At 36.8% G+C, this 25,750-nt stretch overlaps 1 protein-coding gene across 2 annotated transcripts in view; it reads right to left on the reverse strand.

Moving 5' to 3' along the window:
• Tc2n (tandem C2 domains, nuclear) overlaps positions 1 to 20,907 on the reverse strand; it is a 48,342-nt gene extending 27,435 nt beyond the window's left edge. Inside the window, exons 1-3 of one of the 2 annotated variants that reach the window (XM_050151466.1) lie at positions 20,764 to 20,907; positions 10,014 to 10,121; positions 7,552 to 7,782 (exon numbers count right to left, since the gene is read on the reverse strand). In XM_050151466.1, the coding sequence (XP_050007423.1) occupies positions 7,552 to 7,782; positions 10,014 to 10,080 (298 nt within the window). In that variant the 5' untranslated portion in view covers positions 10,081 to 10,121; positions 20,764 to 20,907. Of the gene's footprint in view, positions 1 to 7,551; positions 7,783 to 10,013; positions 10,125 to 20,763 lie in introns of both variants that reach the window. The other variant, XM_050151468.1, reaches the window with a different exon arrangement.
• Between the last annotated feature and the right edge of the window lie 4,843 nt (positions 20,908 to 25,750).

Genomic DNA, 25,750 nt, shown 5'->3' on the forward strand with positions numbered 1-25,750 from the left:
GGGGGGAGGGGGAGGGAAATGGGAGGCTGGGTGGAGGCGGAAACTTTTTTTTTCCTATTCTCAATTAAAAAAAAAATAGCACTAGCTGCTCTTCCAAAGAACTGGAGTGCAGAAGCCAGCACCCATGTCAGGCAGCTCACAACTACCTGTAACTCCAGCTCCTGGGGATCTGACACACTCTTCTGGATTCCTCAGGCACAAACATACCATGGCAAACACAGAGACACATATACACATACATATAAATAAAAATAAATCTTTAGAAAACAAAGGAACAAGAAGAAAAAAATTAAAATTTTTTTGTACTGGATATAAAGAATTAAATTTTCGTATAACAGAAAAACGGGTTAATGAACCAGAATACAAGACCCTGAAAGAGCAAATATTTTACAGATATTTGATATATAAGCAATGTGACTTCATATAGCAGTGGAGAAAAGATGGTCTTTTTACTAAAAGGTTAAGTTAATTGAATACTAATATGGGGGAAGACAATTTAATCATATTTATTTTGAAAATTATATGTGGATAGCAGATCTAAATTAAACATCAAAGATGAATAAACCTTCTATAGTTATTTGTAATAAAGGTTTTGAACACAGAACATTCAATCATAAAAGTGTGTTAACTATATTAAAACTTAAAAAACTTTCATCAAAGGCTACTTTAGAAAGTACACAGGACCCCAGAATGGGAGAAGAACACATGCAACCAAATACAACTGGCCCATTATGTGAGAGTCACAAAAGATACTTTACAGTGGTTTTGTAATATGTGTGTGTAATTTGTATATAATATAATATTATATATATGCATACTATACCTTATGTTTAGAACAAATAATGGATGATAAGGCATACTTAAGTTTGGATATGAAAACACTAAAATTACTAGCTATTTGAATGAAATCTCACAATCATGAGGAAGAATAAAAAATACATGAACAAAATAATATATGCTGACTAGGTCATTTCATTCCAATTTTGTTTTTATGGGATTACTGTGTGTGCGAACATGTGTGTCTCTGTGACTATATATGTTTCTTGTACTTTTTGCTTGGATCTTTTTCTCTGTTTGTTTTACCTTATTCTGACTTGTTTATTTTTATCTTATTTTATTATTATTCCTTAGATGCCTGTTTGCTTTCTAAGATGAGACAGAAAGGATATGAATCAGAATGGGAGGAGAAGCAGGGAGGAACTGAAAGGAGTTGGGGGAATGTAATCAGAATATATTTTATGAAAAAAATCTATTTTCAATAAAAGAAAAATTAAGCAAATAAATAAAGACAAGAAAACAGGATAAGCACATAACATGTGCATATGCATTAAGAGGAAAAGCTAAACTTATGATAAGAACAACTGTGATACTGATTACCCACAATGAATAAGAGGCAGTCTTGCTGGTAATTCTCTATTTTCCTTATTTGGGTGGTGCCTCTATATGTATTTTACTATTTAATACATCACTGAGCTTTACATTTCTGTTTTGTGTCTTTCCCTCCATATGTAAGATAGCTTACAATTTTAAAAGGCTAAAACAACTTAAAAATTTCTTTCAGGGGGGCTGGAGGGATGGCTCAACGGTTAAGAGCACTGCCCGCTCTTTCAAAGATCCTGAGTTCAATTCCCAGCAACCACATGGTGGCTCACAACCATCTGCAATGAGGTCTGGTACCCTCTTCTGTATAAATAATAAATAAATATTTTTAAAAAATTCTTTCAGGTTTAATAAACACATTGCATAAACTAAGATTTTCCAAAGGTCTAATTCTGATGGCTATGTCAGTAAAGTCGTTACTTTACAATCACCAGGATCTGGATTTACTTCCCAGAACCCATCAAAGCTGCTGAGCATAGATGTGTGTACTGTAATCCCAGTGCTAGGAGGGCAAGCTGGCCAGTCCATCCAGCCTAATTGATGAGCGTTAGGGAGGGATTCTCTCTCAGTGGAGGCAGATGTGTTACTAAAAATGTCACCAGAGGATGTCTTCTCATCTCCTTACATGCATGCACCCACACTTATTTTTTTTAAGTTAAGGGCTGAGAAGATGGCTTAGTCAATAAGTGTCTGCCTGACTCTAGATCTCCAGCACATAATAGCCAAGTGTGTTGGCACTTATCTGTCACACTAGCTCTAAAAGTGCAGAGACAGCAGAACTCCCAGAGCCCATTGGCCAGCCAATGCAGCCATTTGGTGAGCTCTGAGATCAGGGAGAGACATTGTCTCAAAAACAGGATGGGAAGCAATAGAAGACAAGCAGTGTCAACCTCTCACCTCCACAAGCATGTGTGCATGTATATACACACACAAACACAAATATGCACTCACTCATAGTTTGTACACACAAAACACATAAAATTTTTTTAAAGTTTAAATTACTGCCATCTTTGATTCTCTGTTCTACTTAAAACTGAACCAATAAAATAAACTGGTATTTTCTGAATTAAGCTAAACGATTTTTTAAAAAAGTATTTACAATGAGTTCAGAAAAGAAAAAATAAAATATGAGATATAATATGAAATTTTATCATCATTCTGGTTCAGGCATAACTGCATAATCCAAGTAAAATACAGAGGCAGGAAAGATTCTGAAGAGTTGTGATATCTGAGAGCCATATTTACATACCTTATAAACTAACACTTAAATCATTTAGCACATAAACAAAATGTTACTAGAAGATTTACTTTATGGCAACAAGAGTAGCAATAACCCTAAGAGCATTGTTTTAATATTGGAATATAATATATAAATATTTGCATATAATAAAATTAAAATTTATATACTTATAAGATGTTTATATTTTATATGTCATACAAATAAATGCATTTATATAGCATATAAATAAAATATATTTGTATATAATACAATATATAAATTTATTGTTATTATTATTTCTAAAGATCGTTAGTACCATCAAAGATAATTCATTACTTTTATAAGGTATTACTAGAATGTAAGAATATTCTCATTTCAACTTTCTTTCTTATAAGTAAAGCACTAAAGAATTTATATCTTTCTTTCAGACAGTACACAATGATATCTAAGGTTCAACTAGAATTTCTTTCAGTTTACTAAACCACAGTGCTATAAAATGAAATGTAACACTACATGATAGCCTACTCCTCTTAAAAACCACAATTAAAAGTTTTTAAGCCAAAATGTCTATTATCTTTAGCAGATAGGCAGGTAAGCAATGATTTTTTTTTAAAGTTTAATGATAAAATCTGTTGTCAGTGTAGTAAGGACCTAGTAAGGGACAGTCGTATTCAGACCCTTCAGTTAGTAAATTATGGGACAAAACAAATTTCTAACACTTAAAAAAGTTTTAGTTATTATTGATAGTAGTCTGTTGTCTCAGGATTGCCTCCCCATCTCATTCCATCAACCATACATACACACAAATACAAATATATTTGACTTCTACAATTGGGATCCAAGAGGACTTTCTCAAATTAGGTAATTTTCATATTCATATGTGTGTGTGTGTGTGTGTGTGTGTGTGTGTGTGTGTGGTTTTCAATGTGCCTATAATTTAAGAGTTAAGCAAATTTTTTACCTATGTAATTCAAAATTCAATTTGTTTTCTAGTAAGTACATGAAAAGAACAAAAGAAAACCTATCATCTATTGCTATATATTTCTTACTTTTTTAACTATGAAAACAATATTAAAGCATTCTGTTGTGGTTTGAACGAAAAATGTACCCATTGGCTCATGTATTTGAACTAGTGGTCTTCAGCTGGTGCACTGGTTGAGAGGTTATAGACCCTTTAAGAGGTACAGCTTTGCTGGAGAGTATGCTACCATTATGAGCAGGAGAGACATTTGAGAGTTTCAAGTCTTGCCCCACTTCATGTTCATTCTCTCTGCTTCTTGTATGTGATTAAAATGTGATCAGTCAGCTTCCTGCTCTGTCCACTTGCTGTAATGTTTCCCCGCCATTACGATTCATTCTTGCTCTTGCTCTAAAACCAAAATAAACTCTTCTTCCTTTTTGTCATGGTATTTATCATAGCAACAGAAAAGTAACTAATATCTGTCTAGAAAAATATTTTAAATAAAGTATGGTATAGCCATATGATGATACTATAGAGCCATTAAAATCAATAAATATGAAAACATGGTGTGTGTGCAGCTATCTATATCTATGTCTATAGATACATAGATATGATCATAAGACGAAACATATGGTTGTGCTGGCTAGTCTTATGCCAACTTGACATAAGCTAAAGTCATATGAAAGGAGAGAATATCTATTGAGAAAATGTCTCCACAAGATTCAGCTGTAAGGCATTTTCTTAATCAGCTGTTGATGGGGGAGAGTCTACCTCATGGTGGATGGTGCCATCCCTGGGCTGGTGGTCTTGGGTTCTATAAGAAAGCAGACTGAGAAAACCATGGGAAGCAAGCTCTCCTCCATGACCTTTGTATCAGCTCCTGTGGTGTGGGAATTCCTTCTATGTGTTGCTTTTCCTGGTTAATGAATAAATCTGTTTCAGCCAGTGGCTTAGCAGAATAGGACTAGGTGGGAGTTCCAAGTAGATAGAGGAGGAGAGAGTAGGCGGAGTCAGAGAGAAGCCATGTAGCCTCTGCCTTTGCCAGAGACAAACTCGCTGGAACTTTACCCTGTAAGCAGCAGCCACATGGCGATACACAGATCAATAGAATGGGTTAGTTTAGGATATAAGAGCTAACTAGCATTACACTTAAGATATTGGCCAAACAGTATTGCAAATAATATAGTTTCTGAGTGATTAAGTGGTCTGGGCAGCCAGGAACTAACAAGTGGCCTCCACCAACACTCCTGCCTCCAGGTCCCTTCCCTGTTTGAGTTACTGCCTGATTTCCTTCAGTGATGAATAGCGATAGGAAAGTATAAGCCAAATAAATTATTTACTTCCTATCTTGCCTTTTGATCATGGTGTTGCACTGCAGTAATAGAAACCCTAACTACTACTAATTAACCCTAAAACAATGGTTTAATTTGAATATTTTCAACATATATGATTAAAAAAAGGGAGTCCTGTCAAGAAAGAAAGGTACTTTTCCCCAAGCCTGACAACACTAGGCTAATCCCTAAAGCCTTTTGGTGGAAGGAGAGAACTGACTCTTTCAAGTTGCCTTCTAAGTTCCACATGAGCACCCACATACACACGTATGTAAATAACAGGTAACTGATCCACTGATCAGTGACTCCCTGAGTCACAAATTTTAAAACTATTTTTTGAGACACACTTGATATATGCAAAATAACAGTGGGTTACTGTGGTAGGGCCATGCACTGGGTTCATTTTTCTTCCTTAACGAAAAAAAATCACTTCCATTTCAACAATCCCAGTATGTCCTACAGACAACAATAAGTTATAAAAGGAAAACTAACCAAACAAGTAAAATTCCTAAAAGTACTGCAGTATAAAGAAAAGTAGTGTGTAACACATGAAGTGAGTTATCTGTTTCAGATGACTGATTTTCAGTGTAAGCCAAAGCCAAAGCCAACAGAGCAGACAAAACTCAGAGAGTGAAAGGCAGATTAACCTGAGAACAGTATTCCAGGCAACCAGGCATACTGAAAGAAAGGTTAAAATCCTGGAAAGGAGAAATTCTAAATTTTGATAAAGTTCGATCAAATATCTGGCTAATCCCTGAAACCAAAACTCAAGAGCTGACCCCTAATGCAAGATTTGTAGTCCAAGTTCAACCAAGTTACCACTCTGGAGGGAAGACAGGAAGGGTAGAAAAGGGAAATAGGATTGTCAAATCAATATAGCCAAATCTAGAGTCTCCACAATATCATTAAATATTCAGAATATAAACCAAAATTAGTCCACATAAAAAGTAGCTGAACCATGTGACCTATTTTCAAAGGAAAAGGAATAGATAGAACCTAAATCTAGATAGATGACTTAGGTACTGAAATTAACACAGATACACCACTATAACTAGAAAAAGACATAAAATACTTCTACAATAATATAATAGTAAGTTACAAGTGGCAAAATAAATATACAAAAAGAACCAAATACAAATCCTAATACACAATGCCTAAAATAAAATATTCAGAAAATAAACAAAAGCAGAATAAGGATGACAAATGAGAAAGATCATGAACTTGAAATGGGCCAATTATTCTCAAACAAAAGAAAAGTAATTGAGGAAATGAATGAGTATCAGAGACCCACAGAATAGCAAAAAATCAGACTATGTAAAATCAGAATCTCAAAACAGAAAGAAGAAAAAACAGAAAAACACGTGGACAAGTATTATATTTCTTGACATGGGTTTTACATGTCTCTGTCAATATTCAATAAATAGCATATTTGAAACTCAGCAAGTACACACAAAATTCAAAAGTATATTTTCGGGTTTCTTGTTTGTTTGTTTGTTTTTTAAGACAGAGTTTCTCTGTAGCTTTGGAGCCTCTGCCTCCCAGGTGCTGGGATTAAAGACTTGTGCCACCATCACTCAGCAATTAAAAAAGCATTTTAAGAAAGTACATTGTAAGCCGGGCGGTGGTGGCGCACGCCTTTAATCCCATCACTTGGGAGGCAGAGGCAGGCAAAAGAGAGGATTAATATTGAATAGAAAGATGGAGTTATATAGGTTAATGATAAAAATTATATAGTAAAATGCTAATGGGACAATTTAAGTTTTAGACACAGAGGTATTACTGTTAAATCCTTTTGAGTCCTTTATATGCTTGAAATTTTTCTAATAAAATTTTGTAAGGAAAAGCCACTGTGACTGACAATATTTCAATGAACTAATATAAATTATTTTTAAATATTCAATGGTCTAATACAAATTATTTTTTAAAATAAGAGCTATATGTCCTTACTAACTAACTTAATTAATCTTTAATTAATCTGAGTCAGACAGATTTCAGTCAATGAATCTACCTTATTCATGTATCTATTCAGTTTGGGGATCAAACCTGAAGAGGAAAGAAGGGAGTAAGAAAGGGAGGAAAAGAAAAGCAGAATGGGAAGAAGGAAAGAGAGATAACCAGGAAGCAGATTGCTTGTTCCCTATTTCATTCTTTAATGATTGAATTCTTTTACTTTTTTTCTAAATGCATAAAGAAGAATATGCCTATATTTTTTTAACTCAAACTGGAGGAGCAAGAGATATGGTTCATCAGTTAAAAGAACTTGTTACTCTACCAGAGGACTCAAGTTTAATGTCCAGCACCCACATTGGGCAGCTCACAGCCACTTGTACTTCGAGCTCCATGACATCCACTACTCTCTTCTGGCCTCCACAGACATCAAAAAACATGTAGTATACACAGACATAAATACATACACATATAAGTAAAAATATATTATTCTTAAGCCAAGCTACATATAAATGCTATTTATGATCAGTTTCTACAGTGGGACATTTCAAAAATACTGTTCATTAAGCTGTTCTACAGAAAAGAACTTATAAAACTCAAAATATAAATATTTGTACAAATTTTGCATGAAAGATATAAAAAGCAAAATAACACCATTAACAGTATTTAAATGGTCCATGTTGATTTTTAAATCATGTGATTTTATTGCTTACCTTCTAATTCATCCAGATGTGAGGGAGTTCCTTGCATCCTGGGCTGAATATAAGATAATTTAAACCTGGGCACCACAAATGGTACTTCTTTGCCATCGCATGGTAATTTGGAAAGCAAATAATCCTCACTACAGCCAACTTGGGGCTTTACTGAAACAGAAGTCAGTGGAGGTGTACAGATGGTGTTCTGGCCATTTGAGACTGATGCTTTAAAGTCCCTTTCCATAGAAGCTGCATTCAAAGGAAGAAAAAGATCAGAAGTAAATCACAATTATGGATATAGATTACATGTAATAATCTAAACCCAAAATGGTTAGTATTTTTTAAATCACTATTATTTTTTATTTTCACTTTATTTTGTTATTTTGTTTTGAGACAAGAACTTACTATGTAAATCTAGCTAACCTGGAACTTGCTATGTAAACTATACTTTCCTGGAACTCACAGAGCTCTGTTGGCTTCTACTACTTGCTTCTGCCTCTAGAATGCTAGGGCTAACTGTGTGTGACAGCATGCCGGGCCTTTTTAAAATAATTTTAGAAAAAACATTCTGATACAAACTACTTTTGATTCGAACAAGCAGTTGTGGAATCTACATTGATCAATGAATATGTTACTGCCAAAGCACATTATCCTAGTAGGGCAGGAAAAGCAGTTTTTAGGAGTCATTCTCACAAGAGCTCACTGATGGAAAGCAAGTTTATTTCACAATTTAATGAATAAAAACCTAGTCAGTTTAAAATGTTATAAACAAAGCAATATTTGTTGTTAAAACTATGGGCAAACCTGAGTCTCAAATACATAAGTCAATTCTGAGAAGAAGCCAAAAGTCTTCAAGTTTACAAAACTCTCCAACAAATCACCAAATAAAATATATATTGACTAGATATTTATTATATTAGCAATTCACCCTGCCTGAACATCTACAGAGCACTTTATCTATTCTCTAAAATAGTATACACATAACTGTATAACCTAAGATAGGGTGGAAAAGGACAGCTGATCTTTATGTATAGTTAGTATCATCTGTAGAATGAATAAAAGCACAACTACTATCGTACAGGAATTTATGGAAAGATTTAATGTAAAACAGAAACTTTCTGCTATAGACTGCATATAGACTGGATATGGTGTAAGTGTATCCCCCATGAGTTGACATTTAATCCTTAAGGTAAGGGTATTAAATACACAATCCACATAGTAAGGAAAGGAAAACTATCTATGGAAACTTAAACTAAATCATGTGTTTAGATATAGGGCCTTTGGGAAGGTAGAGAATCCATGGTTGATTTCTGGTGGCTTTATACGAGACTCAGAGAGATCAAGTTATATGTGTTCATTCCCTACTTTCCTATCAAGTGATTCTCTGTACTGCCTTAGGATACTACCAGCAAGAAAACCATCACCACCTTTGACCTTTAGAATTGAGGGCCAAAATAAACCTCTTATCCAGTTTGTAATAAGCAGAGGTACTGTGTTATTGATATTAAAAAAAAACCAGACTAATAAAATGTCATATCCAAATATATACTAAGAAGTTCTACCCTACAAGTAATAAAATAACCAGAGAGTAAAATTATAATCTTAACCCTGAAGAGATAAACGATACAATATAAAAGGAAAAGCTAGTCTAGGAATCTTTCATAAATGTGAATCTTGATAATGTTCTGAGTTTCTTCTTCAGTGATCATCTTATATGGGTTTCTACTGCTGTGATAAAACATCATGACCAAAGTCAACTTAGGGAAGAAAGGGTTTATGTTTCAGCTAATAGCCTGTAGCCCAACATCTAGGGAACTCAGGGAAGGAACTTAAGGGAGAAACTACGGTTGAAGCCAAGAAGTTCTGTTGACTGGCTAGCTGAGCCTGCTTTCTTACAGTACCCAGGACCACATAAGCTGCCCCACACAAACAGGTCAATAATCAATAAAGAAAATGTGCTACAGGTTTTTCTACAGGAAAATCTGGTGGGGGGAATTTCTCGGTTGAGGTTCCCTCTTCCCAAATGACTCTAGCTTTTGTCAAGTTGGGACATAAAACTGGCCAGCACAGTGACCATTCATTCACAAGATATTTTTAATGTAACTGAACATAAAGTAGAAGTTATCTTTATTTGCATCAACGCATTTATCAGAGTGTACTGTTTCCCAAGCACACTTCTCTCCTTACATTCACCTGCTTATGTCCACCTCATAGATTTTTGTACTTCCTTCTTTCCACCAGCTTGGCAAATCCTATTCAGATTCCCACGGCAAGTACTACCCTCTTTATAGTGATGTCCAGGGTTGTCTCATGGTTTGAAATAGTCTCTCCACTATACTTCAGGGTCCCTACAAGTTCTGAAGCAACAACCTAGTCTACCTTCCCATCAAAGTCAGAAAACATTCCTAATTTACTCATGCATTATTAAATGCCAAAGAAGGTACCAAGCAAGTGTTTATCAAAATCAAAATAATACTCACACTTGTGCTCTTCTGTTTCACCATAGAAACATCCTCTACAGCAACTCTTTATACATTCTGCTGCCATTACATTCAATTTCTAATAATCAGAAAACTTCCAATATCAACCTGCTGGTAGAAGAGAAAGCATGAAATTTCACTGTGACTGTCACAGATTATCAATAACAAGTCATACTATTTGTCTTTCTAATGCATAATGAGGGCTCTGAAAAAAATATTTAAGAGGAAGATAAATTTTTTCTCATCTATATGATTTTATATAACCTAGGATCTTTATAACTTATCTGAACAACATACTTGAAATTACTACATAAAAATTTCATTGTTACAATTTGAGAAAGAAAATACCTTTTTCAATATTATCTTACATCTGCTATATATAGGTTTATATTCAAGTAAAACTTAAAAGAAGATATAACTGTCATAAAAGTATGACAGAAAAATTTCACTTCCTCTACATCAATTATTTTGATAATCCAAATCCTTTGTAACTGCAACCTAATAAGCAAATCACTATAAACATTGTAAGTTTATCTTAATCCTTAAAATTAAACTAACAGAAAAATATATCTTAAATATTTTATCATTCGCACACAGCGGTGGGAGAAAGGGCAAGCACACAAATAAGATATATTGCAAATGGATCATGTATTATATTTATCAGGAACATGGTACAAGAGAACTTTCTGCCCAATTTTCTACCCTGACTATCAATGTGCTTGTCCAACGGGACTCTCTTCACTTACACCTACTTAAATTCTATACATTTTTGTGGGAAATTTAAACACAAAGAGAACCTACAATAACAAAGTCACCAAAATTAAACTATTTTCAACTCATGGCAAATCTTATTTCATCTCTACCTCTCACTTGTCCTATATACTTTTGGTTTACTTTGAAATAAATGCCAATCATATAATTTAATCTAAAATACTTAAACAGTAAGCACTAAAAGATGTGACAGAGGCCTCAGAAGTTAATTTTTGAGACGCTCTCACTAGCTCAAGTATTAAAACAAACTATCTGAAATGGATTATATCATAACATTTCTAAAAGGCATTTTTTAAAAATAATTGTAATAGCATTATCATATACAAAAATTTAACATTAGCAACATGAACAAGTTTAATAAACTTTTTATTTAGTTTCACCTATGGTTTCCATTAAGAGTCATTTTGTTGAATTCAAGATAATATTTAGATTGCTGTACCTTTGGCTATTAGAAAGAGTACACTAGTTTTGTGTACATATATTACTCAGACAGTTCTTAGTATGTATCTGTAAGCTATAGGACTACTGGGTCAAAAATTATATATGTGTATTCTGCTTGTAGTACTAAAATTTCTCTGAACCACTACTGTTTCATATTCACAACAGAGCATATAAAATCACATTTGTCACCAGCAAGTGCTCTTCAAATTCTGCAGTTCTGTCAGTGTGATAAAAGAAATGATTGGCCTCTGTTGTCTTAAGTTGTATCTCCTTATTAAAAATCCTATTGGTAAGGACTGGAGAGATGATGATGGCTCAGTGGTTAAGAATACTGGCTGCTCTTCCAGAGGACTGGCATTCAATTCCCAGCACCCACAAGGCAGTTAACAATAGTCTCTAACTCCAACAACCTCTTCTGGCCTCCGCGGGTACTTCACTCATGTGGTACACCTACCTACATGCAGGCAAAACACATAAAATAAAAATAACTAAATCCTTAAAATATGATGTTGAGCATCATTTAACACATAAGACTAAAGTACAGTTATTTCTGTGAATTATCTGTGTTCATAAACTCTCATTTATCTAGTTTAGAACTTTTTATGTATCTCAGAGATTAGCTCATGTCTAACATATAAGTGAGAAATGTTCTTTTAACCTGTCATTTGCTTCTTCCTTTGATTGTCGTTATGTAAAAGTGTTTGTATAACCTTGGGATGTAGCTCAGTGACAGAACACTTGCCTAGCAGGTGAGAAGTCCTAAATGATATCCCCAGGACCAAACACCAAATTGCATATATATCTATACACACAAAAATATGACACATATATACAGATTGAGTATCTGTTATCTAAAATTCTTGCCATCAGAAAGAAGTGTTACAGATTTTGTATTTTGCAATATTTATACATATATAATAGGATATCTAGGGAAGAAACCAGATCTTCTAAGTATGAAATTTATTTTTTCATATTATATATCCAAAAGTAATTTTGTTTTTGATGTGAAATTTTCTACTTATAGAATTATATTAGAACTGAAGTTTCAGATTCTAAAGCACTTTGGATATATAAACATATGATCATATACATACCTATATATGTAATTATGTCTATGCTTTTTATTTTTCAGCTAGACTAAGTCATAGAAAAATTTCTCCATATCTAGGTCATAAATAATTTATCCATCTTTTCAAGTGTTTTGTTTGTTTGCTTTGTTTATTTATAAAGACAGGGTTTCTCTGTGTAGCTTTGACTGTCCTGAAACACACTATATAAACCAGGCTGGCCTCGAATTCACAGATCTCTGCTTGCCTCTGCCTTCCGAGTGCTGGGATTGAAGGTGTGCATCACTCCCGCCTGGCTTCTTCAAGCTATTTTAATGAGTATGTTATTTTTTATATGATCATCCTGGTGCATGGGATGAAAAATGTATTCAAACCTATCTTACCCCAGTACCACAAACACCACATACTCAAAATTCCATGAGCTCACTTCAGCGGCACATATATTAAAACTAGAATGATATGGAGATTAGCAAGGCCCTTATGTAGAGATAACTTGTAAACTGGTAAAACATTCCGAATTTTACCTCTATGCTTAAAACTCACACACAAAATAAATAAATTGATAGATGAAATACAAAATGTCTTTAAAAAATCTTATTTCCTCCACCACTGTTAGGATGTTCCCTTTATTAGAATATTAAATTTTGATATATAATTGGGTGTGTTTCTGTATTTTCTATTCTCTTCCATTGGTCAATGTATTCTTGTATCAATGCCATGTGATTTTAGTTTTAAGGATTAAAATGTATAGCAGGGCCAGTCATACTTACTGCTCTTCGCTTTCAATATTTTTGTTTTTGTTTTTTAAGCTACTCATGCTTGTCTGATCTTACCAATAAACTCTGCAGTCTGGTCTAATTCCAAGTGAAAAAAAAATCTGATGATACTTTCATTGAGAACGCAATAAACTATTTTATAAAAACTGACATCTGTAAGGATATGTATTTGTAACTGCTTACTTGATTATTTTAAATTCATGTTTTGACAACTATAATAGCAAAGAATTTGACATTTGTCCAAATACAAAATATATAAATTAACACTGGAGCCATCACACATTGCTGGTAAGAATGTAAAATAGTGTAGATACATTGTTAAAAATGCCGTGGTATTCCCCCAAAAACATAACTAAAAGTTACCATATGACCTAGGAATTCCATTTCTGGTTTAATATACCTATAAAAATGAAAACCATATTTTCATGCAAAAAAAACTTGAACACAAATGTTCATATTGGTCTTACTCAGAAGACTAAAGAAATAGAAACAGTAAAAAGACAAAATGAAACATATATTTGTCTATGCAATGGGTATTATTTAACAAGAACAAAAAAGACTGATGTACCAATTCATGCTATACCATGGATAAACCTTGGAAACAATATGCTAAGTAAAAAAAAGACATGAAGATCATATTATATGATTCTATTCATAGGCAAATCCAACACAAAATAAATTAGCATTGCCAGAAGCTAGAGGAGAGAAAATAGGAAGTTACTACAATACAAATGGATACGAGGTTCCTTTTAGGGTGGTGTTTCTCGACCTGTGGGTCATAACTCACATATCATATCTTGCATATTAAATATTTATATTATGATTCATAATAGTAGAAAATTTACAGTTATGAAGTACCAATAAAATATTTTTGTTGTTAGGGGGCCACCACAGCATGAGGAACTGTATTAAAGGGTCACAGCATTAGGAAGGTTGAGAGCCAGTGCTTTGGGGAAACCATAAGATTGTTCCTGAATGGTGTACTTGAACAGCGTAAATAATTAAAAGTAGACCCTTTTGGTCGGGTGGTAGTGGTCCAAGCCTTTAATCCCAGCACTTGGGAGGCAGAGGCAGGTGGATCTCTGTCGGTTCAAGGCCAGCCTGGTCTACAAGAGCTAGTTCTGGGACAGGCTCTAAAGCTACAGAGAAACCCTGTCTCGAAAAACAAAAACAAACAAACAAAAAAAGATCCTTTCCTTTTTAAGTTTACTAAGGATAACCACTTCCCATACCCCACAGCCCCACCCACCCACCCCACTTAGTTTACCCGATGGTTACATCTTGCTAAGGACAGGCTTTTCTCCCCTTCTATTTTAGTTAGCATCAAGGCAACTTTCCTTACAGTGTTTTTGTTTTGTTTCTTTGAAGATGGTAGAGTAATTTTTCAATCCTTTCTCAACAAATCATCCCTTTGGGAACTTAGAATTAGGGAAAGAGGTTCTCCTTAGTTTATCTTCAACATGCTCTGGTTGAACGCCAAGTGTCCTCCGCACTACAAATAGTGCAAATACTTCACAGCCATCAAACTTCCCTAGTTAAGCAAATGTCCTTCAAGCAAATAGAACTTCAGAGCTCCTGGCTCTCATATTTCCACCATTCTCTTAGGTTTTTGACATTCTAATTCCCATTTGTTAATATTCTTAGTTGCTTTCAGCATATTTGTTCTAAATACTGCAACTTACTATGTTTCCAAAATAAACTCCCATATTTACTTTTTAATGTAAAATTAGCCTTGGTGAAATGGGACAAGATTTACAGTCAATATGCTTGACATTAGAGTATCATTAGGTTTTTTGTTTTGTTATTTTGATTTGTTTTGTTACCGAACGTGATTATAGTACTTGTTTAAAGCAATTATAAAAAGTAAAAGTTTACTTACAAAAGAGAAAAGGAAAAACAGAACAATTTGAGAAGTCTAGTTTTACAAGAAAGATGGCATAATGTCGTCTACAACTAAAGCAAGACTATAAAGGATACATAAACAGTTCAAGAAACAATAACTTCAAAACACTCACAAATATACAGAAATTTGTCACATGACAGACATCACTAGGATGAAAATTAATTAGATAATTCAATAAATGATTACCCATATGGGGGAAAAAACAAAACTAGATCCTCCCACTTCACAAACACACAAGAAAATACTTACACATAGGTTAGGGCTATACATACGAAAGAATTTGTTCCCCTTTTTGTGATACTGAGGATGAAACCCATGGCTTTCCATATGCTTACTTAGCAAGCACTTAACCACTAATCTATACCCCTAGCTATGGTTGTCTTAAGACAAAGAAAGTCTTGCTGCTTGGTAGTTTAGGATGGTCTTAAAGCAGCTATGTAGCTTAAATGGCTTGCTGTTATGGGCTCCTGATTAACTTTATTTACTGTGTGTATGTGAGGGTACACATATGCTGTTCTGTGCTTGTGGAGGTCAAAGAGCAACTTTTGGAGAGTTGGTTCTCTCCTTCCATTTTGTTTTGAGGCAGGGCCTCTTTGTTTCAGCCACTCTACTCTGCAGGCTACCTGGCCCACAAAGCTACAGGCAGATTTTCTGTTTGCTTCTTATCTAGCTTTCTACCTGTGTCCCCTGTGTTTCTAGGATCAAAACTCAGGTTATAAGACTTGCAGAACAGGCATTTTCACTCTCCAAATCATCTCCTTGGCCCTAATATCAGTTTTTCGTAGACTATTTTTTACTGGAGTTTTAGGTGTTATGGAAAAAATGAGAGATGCACACCTTGGTAACATTTTAAAGCTTCCAGCAGAAAACATAAAACTACATTTTTGCAAGATGAAATAAGGGAAAGATTAAACAAGACACCAAAAGTAGAAACCTAAAAGAAGTTGGCACAGCCAGCTATATTAAAATATATGGTATGTTCTTCAAAAGCACTACAAACTAAGGAGACAAGCTACCTAATGGAAAAACACACATAATTAACAAACAATCAATTTCAAAAACAGATAAAGAACTTCTAGAAGATAAAAAGAAAAGGCTATAAATGGAAACCCCATAGAACTACATAACGTTCAACAATTAAATAATTGTTGATAAATAATAAATAATTAAAGAAAAGTAAACTAAATTCCCTAGTGGGATACTATTTTTCACTCACTAGATCATCAAAAGGAAAATCTGAGGCAAAACACCAATGTTCAAATGTCTTATATGATAATAAGAATGAGAACACTTACTTGTGATGATATAACTGATACAGGCACCATATAAAATAACTCAATATTATCTAGCAAAAATAAAGACCCATGGCTCTAATCTTGGATTTAAAAAGCCAAGGAAATTCATATACATGGATATTAAGAAACAGACTGGAAGGGAATCACAAAAGAGTTTTTAATGGCAAAAGTAAAAAATAAAATAAAGGGTGACAATGTACACTAAACATCCATCAACAAAATTATGGGTAAACAGTGGAAAGTCATATATTAGGATGATATACAGCAATAAAAAGCAAATGATCTATAGTATATGAACATAGAAAATATCACAAAATAAAGTGCTGAAGTCATAGAACAGGATGTGGTGGTAGATACCGATAATCCCTTTACTTGGAAAGGCTGAGACAGGAGAATGGCAAGTTTGAGGCTAATCTGAGCAGTACAATGACACCTTATATAAAAAAATAAGTCACAAATCATACAGAATAATTTGTTTCATATTTTACTTTGAAACAGACAAAACTAAACAATACAATTTTTAGAAACATACAGGCATGTAATAAAATTATAAAGCAAATCAAGAAAAGGAAAAATATACAATGCACAGGACAATTTTAAATATATTATGTCTTATTTCTTTTTTTTCTTTTTTTTATTTATTTATTTATTAAAGATTTCTGTCTCTTCCCCCCAGCCGCCTCCCCTTTCCTACCCCCTCCCCCAACGTAGTCCCCCTCCCTCGTCAGCCCAAAGAGCAATCAGGGTTCCCTGCCCTGTGGGAAGTCCGAGGACCACCCACCTCCATACAGGTCTAGTAAGGTGAGCATCCAATCTGCCTAGGCTCCCACAAAACCAATAGGTGCAGTAGAATCAAAAACCTATTGCCATTGTTCTTGAGGTCTCAGTAGTCCTCATTGTCCACTATGTTCAGCGAGACCGGTTTTAACCCAGGCTTTTTCAGACCCAGGCCAGCTGGCCTTGGTGAGTTCCCGATAGAACATCCCCATTGTCTCAGTGTGTGGGTGCACCCCTCGCGGTCCTGAGTTCCTTGCTCGTGCTCTCTCTCCTTCTGCTCCTGATTTGGACCTTGAGATTTCAGTCCGGTGCTCCAATGTGGGTCTCTGTCTTTGTCTCCTTTCATCGCCTGATGAAGGTTAATATTCAGGAGGATGCCTATATGTTTTTCTTTGGGTTCTCCTTCTTATTTAGCTTCTCTAAGAACCCGAATTATGGAAACTGAACAATCAACTACTGAACCACACCTGGGTCAAGGAAGAAATTAAGAAAGAAATTAAAGTCTTCCTTGAATTTAATGAAAATAAAGAGACAACATACTCAAACCTATGGGACACGATGAAAGCAGTGCTAAGAGGAAAGTTCATAGCACTAAGTGCCCACTTAAAGAAAACAGAGAAAGCATACATTGGGGACTTAACGGCACACCTGAAAGCTTTAGGAAAAAAAAGAAGCAGAGGTGCCCAGAAGGAGTAGAAGACTGGAAATAATCAAACTGAGGGCTGAAATCAACAAAATAGAAACACAGAAAACAGTCCAAAGAATCAATGAAACAAAAAGTTGGTTCTTGGAGAAAATCAACAAGATCGGCAAACCCCTATCCAAACTAATTAAACAACAGAGAGAGAACACGCAAATAAATAAGATCAGAAATGAAAAGGGGGACATAACTACAGACACAGAGGAAATTCAGAGAATCATTAGATCTTACTACAAAAGCCTGTATGCCACAAAACTGGAAAATGCAAAAGAAATGGACATTTTTTTAGATAAGTACCATATACCAAAGCTAAACCAAGACCAGGTGAATAATCTAAATAGACCTGTTAGTCACGAAGAACTAGAAACTGTTATCAAAAATCTCCCTTCCAAAAAAAGCCCAGGACCAGATGGGTTCAATGCAGAATTCTACCAGAACTTCCAAGAAGAGCTAATACCTATACTCCTTACGTATTTCACAATATAGAAACAGAAAAGTCATTGCCAAATTCCTTTTATGAAGCTACAGTTACCCTGATACCAAAACCACACAAAGACCCAACCAAGAAAGAGAATTACAGGCCTATCTCAGTCATGAATATATCTTATTTCTTAAGTATATGAGTATCTCTATTCTTTAAATCTAAGATGTGTTTAATGCCATTTTGCATATGTTAAATAGCTTCTCAGTAATATATTCACAATACAATATAAAAATGAAGAAAATTAAAAGTATTCACAATCTTATCGCCCTGACATAGCTATAATATTCAAAGAAAGCAACTATGTTTAAATCTGTCATTTCTTCCTCTTTTATTTACTTTCTCACTTTATCAATGTACAACTGTCCTGAAATAAACTACACAGTTTTAAAATTTACAGTTAAATAATTCATGTATAAATATTTTGGAAAAGGTATTATTACAATCCAGTAAATTAATACACCCAACATTCCCAAAGGATACACAATGCCCCCTTTTACTCCATCCCATTTTCTTTCATTGTAACAACTTAATGTGTTTTCTGTAATGTTTACATTTTCTGGAATTTTGTTGAGTAACGGCATACAGTTTATGCATGCTTCACCTTATTATATACTGCCCAAAAAGTTTTTAAAATGATTACACCAAATCAAATCCCACCAGCACAACTATCAGAGATTCATATATAATACGTGGTCATCAGACTTTCCTTTTGAACTGTCCTTTCCATCCTCCTAAGTAATATATTCATTAAAGTACTAGTCTGAACTTCAGAATAACAACAATGGAGATCAAAGTGAAACCCATTATACAGAAATTTGAATCCAAGAGCATTTTCCTTTAAACGCATATTAAACCCAGAGCACTAACCAGCAATTGTAACTTAGTAAAAACATCTGATTTCCACATAAGATATCTACAAGAATCATTAGGCCATACCTAAAGAAGTCAAATAACTTAAAAGCAAGTTTGGAGTACCAAAGTACTCCAAATACGCACCTGAAATACAGTTTGACACAGTTCATATTTGTAGCTTAGATACTGATAGCAACTGCGGAACCCAATAAACAAAACAGTACTAAAACAGTATTCACAATTTATAAATAGTGCTATTATTTATCATGATCAGCTACTTGTTCCGAGTTTTCAGTTTGAGAGAGGCCAATGAATTTTCGCAAAAAGCTATTCTATGATCTTCACGTTCTTTCCAACTCTAACAGGGTCCCTCTAATGGCCACCTGCTGTCACTCTGCCTAACTTTTCTCAGAATATAAATTCTACACCCAATATTTTTATCCTCTATTCACAATTCGAACTCCTTCCAGTTTGGTGTCTGCCCTGACTATCTTACTACGATTAGGGGTGCTGAAGGCAAAGACCCTATCCTTGGCTACCGAAGTCAAAAGGCACTTTATTTTCTGATCCGTTTGATTCATGTCACTTGAAGTCTTCTTTGAAACTCTCCTGACAGTAAGTACCACTGTCTCCAAGAATTTCTCATTTTTTTCTCAAGACTCCTCGGTCTCCTTGATTGCCTCTACACTCAAGTATTCATAATTCCCATAGCCTTCCTCTCTTCTAATTTGGAGCTTACTCGAATGAGCTATACCTTTACACGGCTTCTGAGTGTGGTTTCAAATATAACCAGTACGAATAAATCTTAGTGCCAATGGACAACATGCCAAATGTCCTAAGAGCATGTCAAATTAGTTTTCTCTCAACCTGCGTTTATTTCTTCATCGACAAGTTCTATTCAGGAATCGCTATAACTCAAACGAAGCAAAATTCAAGACCTATTTAAATTTTCGTGAAGGAGTAAAAAAAATATTTTGTTTCTCTCCTAGTCATACGGGCAAAATGTTCATTAGCAACGCCTACACAAAAAAATTACAAAGGAGATGATAAAAACAAATCTATAACCTCAGAGGCAAATATTATTAATAGTCCCGTCTAGAAATTGTTTTAAGAAAGTTAAATATTAAACAAGTAGGGAAAACCAGTTGTAGATTCTGTTACAGTAAAAGAAAAAACACAATTCTATTGACTGCCTACCTGCAATGAGAATCAAAATATTTGAATTACAAAAGCAAAAACATTTTACGTGATTCTTTTAAAGACGAGGTTTGGCTTGGCATCTCTCCCACAACTTAACTATTCTATCTCCCTATATTAAAAGAAAGTCCTGGAAGGGAAAACAGAACAGCACGGAAGAGGCGGAAATCCTACAGCGCTGTGCTAAACACAGGAAAATGACACGGTCACCCCCTTTCCCGGCTTCCCGGAGTCTCAGAAGTTTAGCAGCTGAACTCTAGACAGCTCGCCTCGCTCGCCTCTCCCGGGAGAGCACCTGCGGCTCTTGAGCCAGCGCGGGCCAGGGCAGGCTCGGGGCCGCACGCCGGGGTCCCGCATCAGCGCAGAGACCGCAGGCCACGCCGTGCGGCCGGGCCTCGCCCCCCGCTGCCCTCGGGTCACCGCGACCCTCGACAGAGAGAAAGCTCAAGACTCCGAGACGGAAACCCGCCGGGAGGGAGAAGCGCACCTGAGCCGCCGCAGCTCCCCGCCGAGGTCTCGCGTTCTCCCGGGCGTCTTCTCCCGCGGCTCTCGAGGCGTGGGCGCCCTCGCTGCACCCTGCGCCGAGCCGGAGCCTCCACTCCTGCGGGCCGGCTACCTGTAACTGACACCGGAGCTCAGCCTCAGCGGAGCTCAGCTCCGCCCAGCACCTCCGAGGCCACGCCCCTCGTCCCGCCCCTCACGCCACACCCTTCAGGTGCCCCGCCCCCTCACCTGAACCTCCCCCCGCCCCAGAACAGCCCGCCCCTTCTAGAGGGAGCCCCGCCCCTGCTCTGCAGTTACTGCTCGCCCTCCCCTCTGGCTCCTCCCCTCCCCCCGCCCTTGGGAGAACACACGCTGTGCACAGACAGACACACAGACACACATAAACACCCTTCTCTCTCTCTCTCTCTCTCTCTCTCTCTCTCTCTCTCTCTCTCTCTCTCTCTCTCTCTCTCTCTCTCGCTGAGTGAGGACAAGAGGGAAAGCTGTTGGCCTGATGAACTCTGAATACAGAGAGTCCTTTCTTGCTAGCGGTGTTTCTGTACCTTTTTGTTCAACAGGGCGAAGTTGTGGTTTTTATGATTTTTAATGTTTTATAAAAAGTTTAATTATAAGCTGAATAAAATGTTTCAGTGGCTCTCTTACAGAGGACCGGGGTTTGAGTCCAGCACCTGGTGGCAGCTCACAGCCATCAGTTTCCAGGGGCTCCAGCATCCTCTCTGGCCTCTGCAGGCAGATATGGGTGTATGCTGCAAGACACCCGTACATATAAAACAACAAAAGAAGCTAAGTCTGCTTATATAAAATCTTCCAGATATTAGTATTAATATTAAATGTGTCCACTACAACACCATATATCCCCCAATTTTATGGAGGAATCCCCATAAAATTGTCAGAGTTGACTGGCCCTTTCCTTTTATACCTCCTATGGTAAGTATCTCAATGCTGGCTGGGGCAATTATCACATAAATGTACAGAATTTGTAGGGAGGCTTCCAGATTACTAAAAAGTAAAGATTATACTTATCTTTTTCAAAATGAGTCCTGTGACCTTCATGGTCCTGGCGACACTGGCCCCGGAGAGGTTGAATTGACCCAAGAGCCATGTAACTTAAGAAAACAGACAACTCAGTTGCTTCCCTTGAAATTCACAGTGCGCATTAGCATCGGAACAACCTATGAACTATATTTTTTTTGCTAATCTTCCATTTTCCAAATTTAGTCACAGAACTCTCTTCTAGAGAAATATGTCCTAGAGGATGATCATCAATGCCTAATTATGATAAGGCCTCCAATATCAGTGCCCGTCCTATAAAACCACCTTCCTCTCTAGTGTTATATCTCCCTCCTCCAAACCCACAGATCAGTGAAACTTCGTGGCACTATGAAGTTGGTAGTTTCACTGAAGGCCTAATTTAAAAAACTACTCAGTATTTAAGGTAAGATGCAACAGTGCGGGCATCTTAATTAAGTATGTGATCCCAGATAAAAGAGGGATTCCTACCAGTACAATCACTTGTGATGGGGGGGGAGCAGCTGGGCAAACAGGATGTGAGAGCTGGGAGCAAGCCACAGGAAATGCCCCAGGATTCCAGAGCACAGGCTTCTGGCCTCCTGAGTGTAGCAGAGAAAACCGGAATGCCTACTTCAAGTAAATGCTGTGTGAATAACAAAATAAAAAAAAAATCACTCAACCCAAGTTCCGTTCTCTAGTATCCATGCGGACTTGCCTAAGATGAGCCTCGTTCCCCAAGACTTTTATCTTTTATCTTATGGTTGAGTTAAATTGGCTAAAACGAAGCTGGGTATGGTCATACGTGCCTTTAATTCAAACACTCATGAGCCAGAGGCAGTCACATCTCTGTCAGTTCAAGGCCAGCCTGGTCTACATAGCAATTTCTAGAACAACTACATAGAGAGCCCTGTCTCAATAAATAAATAAATAAATAAATAAATAAATAAATAAATAAATAATGGGAGGGAATGTCCAAAAGAGGAATTTGGCCAAATTTTGGATGGTAGAGGTGAGAGAGTTTCTAATCCCTGACAACCGCCATGTTTAGACAGTAGAAGGCATCCACAAAGAGGCTGGCAGGGTCTAGCTGGTCCTTGATTCCAGGGTTCACTCTTCTTTCCAACCTCTGGTGCTTTTAACCACCAGAGGGCCCAGGTCTGACTGAAGAGCTTGGTGGAAGCCCCTTAGCAGTGAACGTTGCCCACAGACTTCTCCATAACTCTCCTTGAAGATACTACTCCAGCAGTTAGATAGATGTCTCTGGTCTTCTAGATTCATTGCAAGTTCTGGTCTATTAAATCCATCTGTGCCAGGGCATGAGAAAGGTTTCTAGTGACTTTCTTCTAGCACTTCAGCCCCCCTTCCAGATACGGCCAATCCCGCCCACAATTCCGTAAGATATTATTCATGGGGCTGGTGAAATGGATTAGTGGATGTATTAGTGAGGGATTCTATTGCCATTATGAAACACCATGACCAAAAAGCAAGTTGGAGAGGAAAGGATTTATTCAGCTTACCCTTCCACATCACCGTTCATCCCTGAAGGAAGTCGGGACAGGAACTTGAACATGGCAGGATCCTGGAGGTAGGAGCTGATTCAGAGACCATGGAGGGGTGCTGCTTACTGGATTGCTTCCTCTGCCCTGCTCAACCTGCTTTCTTATAGAATCTAGGACCACCAGTCCAGGGATGGCACCACCCTCAATGGGCTAGGCCTTTGATCACTAATTAAGAAAATGCCTTACAGCTGGATCTCATGGAGGCATTTCCTCAACTGAGGCTCCTTCCTCTCTGATATTTCTAGCTGTGTCAAATTGACACACAAAACCAGTCAGTACAGTGGGTGAAAGCATTTGCACTTATTCTTGACATTATTGTTAAGTTGGGAGCGTAGCCCCCAGCCCCTCGCAACCATCCCAGGCCTGAGAGTTGTATTGGTCTGGACTCCAAATCCCAGCATGCCAGGTCCTGACTCCTCCCCGGGGGAGAATAGAAGGACCACTCCCACAGGGTATTTTTTTGTGAGCTCCCAAAGGAGAGCATTCAAGGCCTCCCGGTTCCCCCTTGGGGCCACCCAAGAGTGCAGGAATCCCATTAAACCTGGATATTTCTTAATTTGGCTTGTTGTGATTTGGCTTGATTGGGATTTTTGAGTTGGCAGAGAGCTCGCGTTACGAAAAATTCCTAACAATTATAAATTTGATGTCCAGGCCTTACATGGTAGAAAGAGAAAAACAACTCTGAAAGTTGTCCTCTGATATTCAAGCACATGTGCATGTGTTCATGTGCACATGCATGCACACACACACACTTACATATATACACACACCAACTGATGTGATTTTCTTAAAGGTGTTATTCAAACATCAGACATCAGTAAATCCACTGCTTCCCGGGTAGGTCCTTCTGAGGCACTATTCATGTGTTTAGCTGCCCAACTTTAAAACTATATTGCTTCTACCACCCTTCCTTTCCACTATTAACTGCAAAGTTCTGGGGCTAAATGGGAAATGTAGGAATTTGGGTTTAAAAAATTGCGTCATGGTAGTGGTCTCCTTAAAAAGAGTGGTGGCTATATATATATACTGACTTTAAATTGTGAGTTTATCATAAGAGAGAAGACTTTTAGAAGCTTTTCCAACTGAGAAAGTTGTTTTGTTTTCCCCTGTCAGCAGATTAAGTATCTCTCCGTCTTAAAGAATCCTCTGTCCAGCATGCTAGAAGTAGATGATAGTGGGCTTATCTAATAATACATAATAAGGAAAGGAATTGTGGCTGTGCACAAATATTTGCATTTTATGGCTCGAATACTTTGTCACAAACTCAAGAAACCAATGACAATCAGAGCATTGCCTGGAGAAAGACTTAGAACCCAAGAGTTAGGAGGAAAATGAGTGCTTATTAATAGCATCAAGCCGTAATACGCATGAGCAATTCCCAAGACAGGACTCATCTGCCACAGATGCAGACAAGTGGTATGGACCACGCCCTGGAGGAACAGTCCTAAACTTAAAACTTCTCCCCTGAAGGAGACCACAGAATTATCCCAGAACTTCATCCTTCACTATGTTCACCCCTTGCAATGACTTTCAAGTTCCTTCCACTGTAAGAGTGGGATGCATGTCCCTGCCCTGAAGACATGGATTCAGCTATGTAATTTGTTTTTCTCAAGAGAATGAAGTAGAAGTAACAGTTCTGAGCTTGAGCCTTAAGTAATTTGTGTTTTCTGGCTCTTGTGCTCCTTCTAACAGTGCCCTGGACAGTCACTAGAAAAGAAGGACCCAGCCTGGATTATCTCATGTCCAGCCAACCCACAGACACATAAGAAACAATAGAGAACTGTTCTCTCATAACAGAGCAACTGGAAACTAATCTTACACTCAAATTATCCCTTGACATATGCTTCTACCATGACTTTTCTGTTATGAAGTAATAGACATACGCCAATATCCAGACCAATGCACCCAGAAACATGTAAGTCACTAGGAAATATCTGTTGAGCCAATGGCAATTTAAGGAACTTAACTTCTCACCCTCAGTAAAATTCCATTCCATTATTTGGATTTAATATATAAAATCTATATATTCATCACAGTAGAAGAAAGATTTGAAAACACTTCAGAAGGTAACTTCAGAACATTAGTAATTGCAATTTGTGTTTAAACTCATTATCTAGAGTCTAAATACAGAGGAATCAAGTGATGCTAACTTGGAAGTATCATCTCTACAGGATAGTGCTGGAAGGTACCTATGCATATTACAAGAAAAAGAAATCATCAGTCTTACACAGTTATGGATGCTATTAGCTACAATAGTGGCTGTTCTGGTAAGACATGCCCACTGGCATAGTAGTGGCAAAAAATGTTATATGAGCAACCAATCACTCTCTAATTGGCTATAACGCCTACTCCACATGATGGAACCCATATCAGGCACAATTATTTGGGGTCAAGAATCTG

This window comes from Alexandromys fortis, unplaced genomic scaffold (genome assembly GCF_014885135.2).
Source record: "Alexandromys fortis isolate MF-2015 unplaced genomic scaffold, M_Fortis_MF-2015_v1.1 scaffold_63, whole genome shotgun sequence".
In the NCBI taxonomy this organism is placed as follows: domain Eukaryota; kingdom Metazoa; phylum Chordata; class Mammalia; order Rodentia; family Cricetidae; genus Alexandromys; species Alexandromys fortis.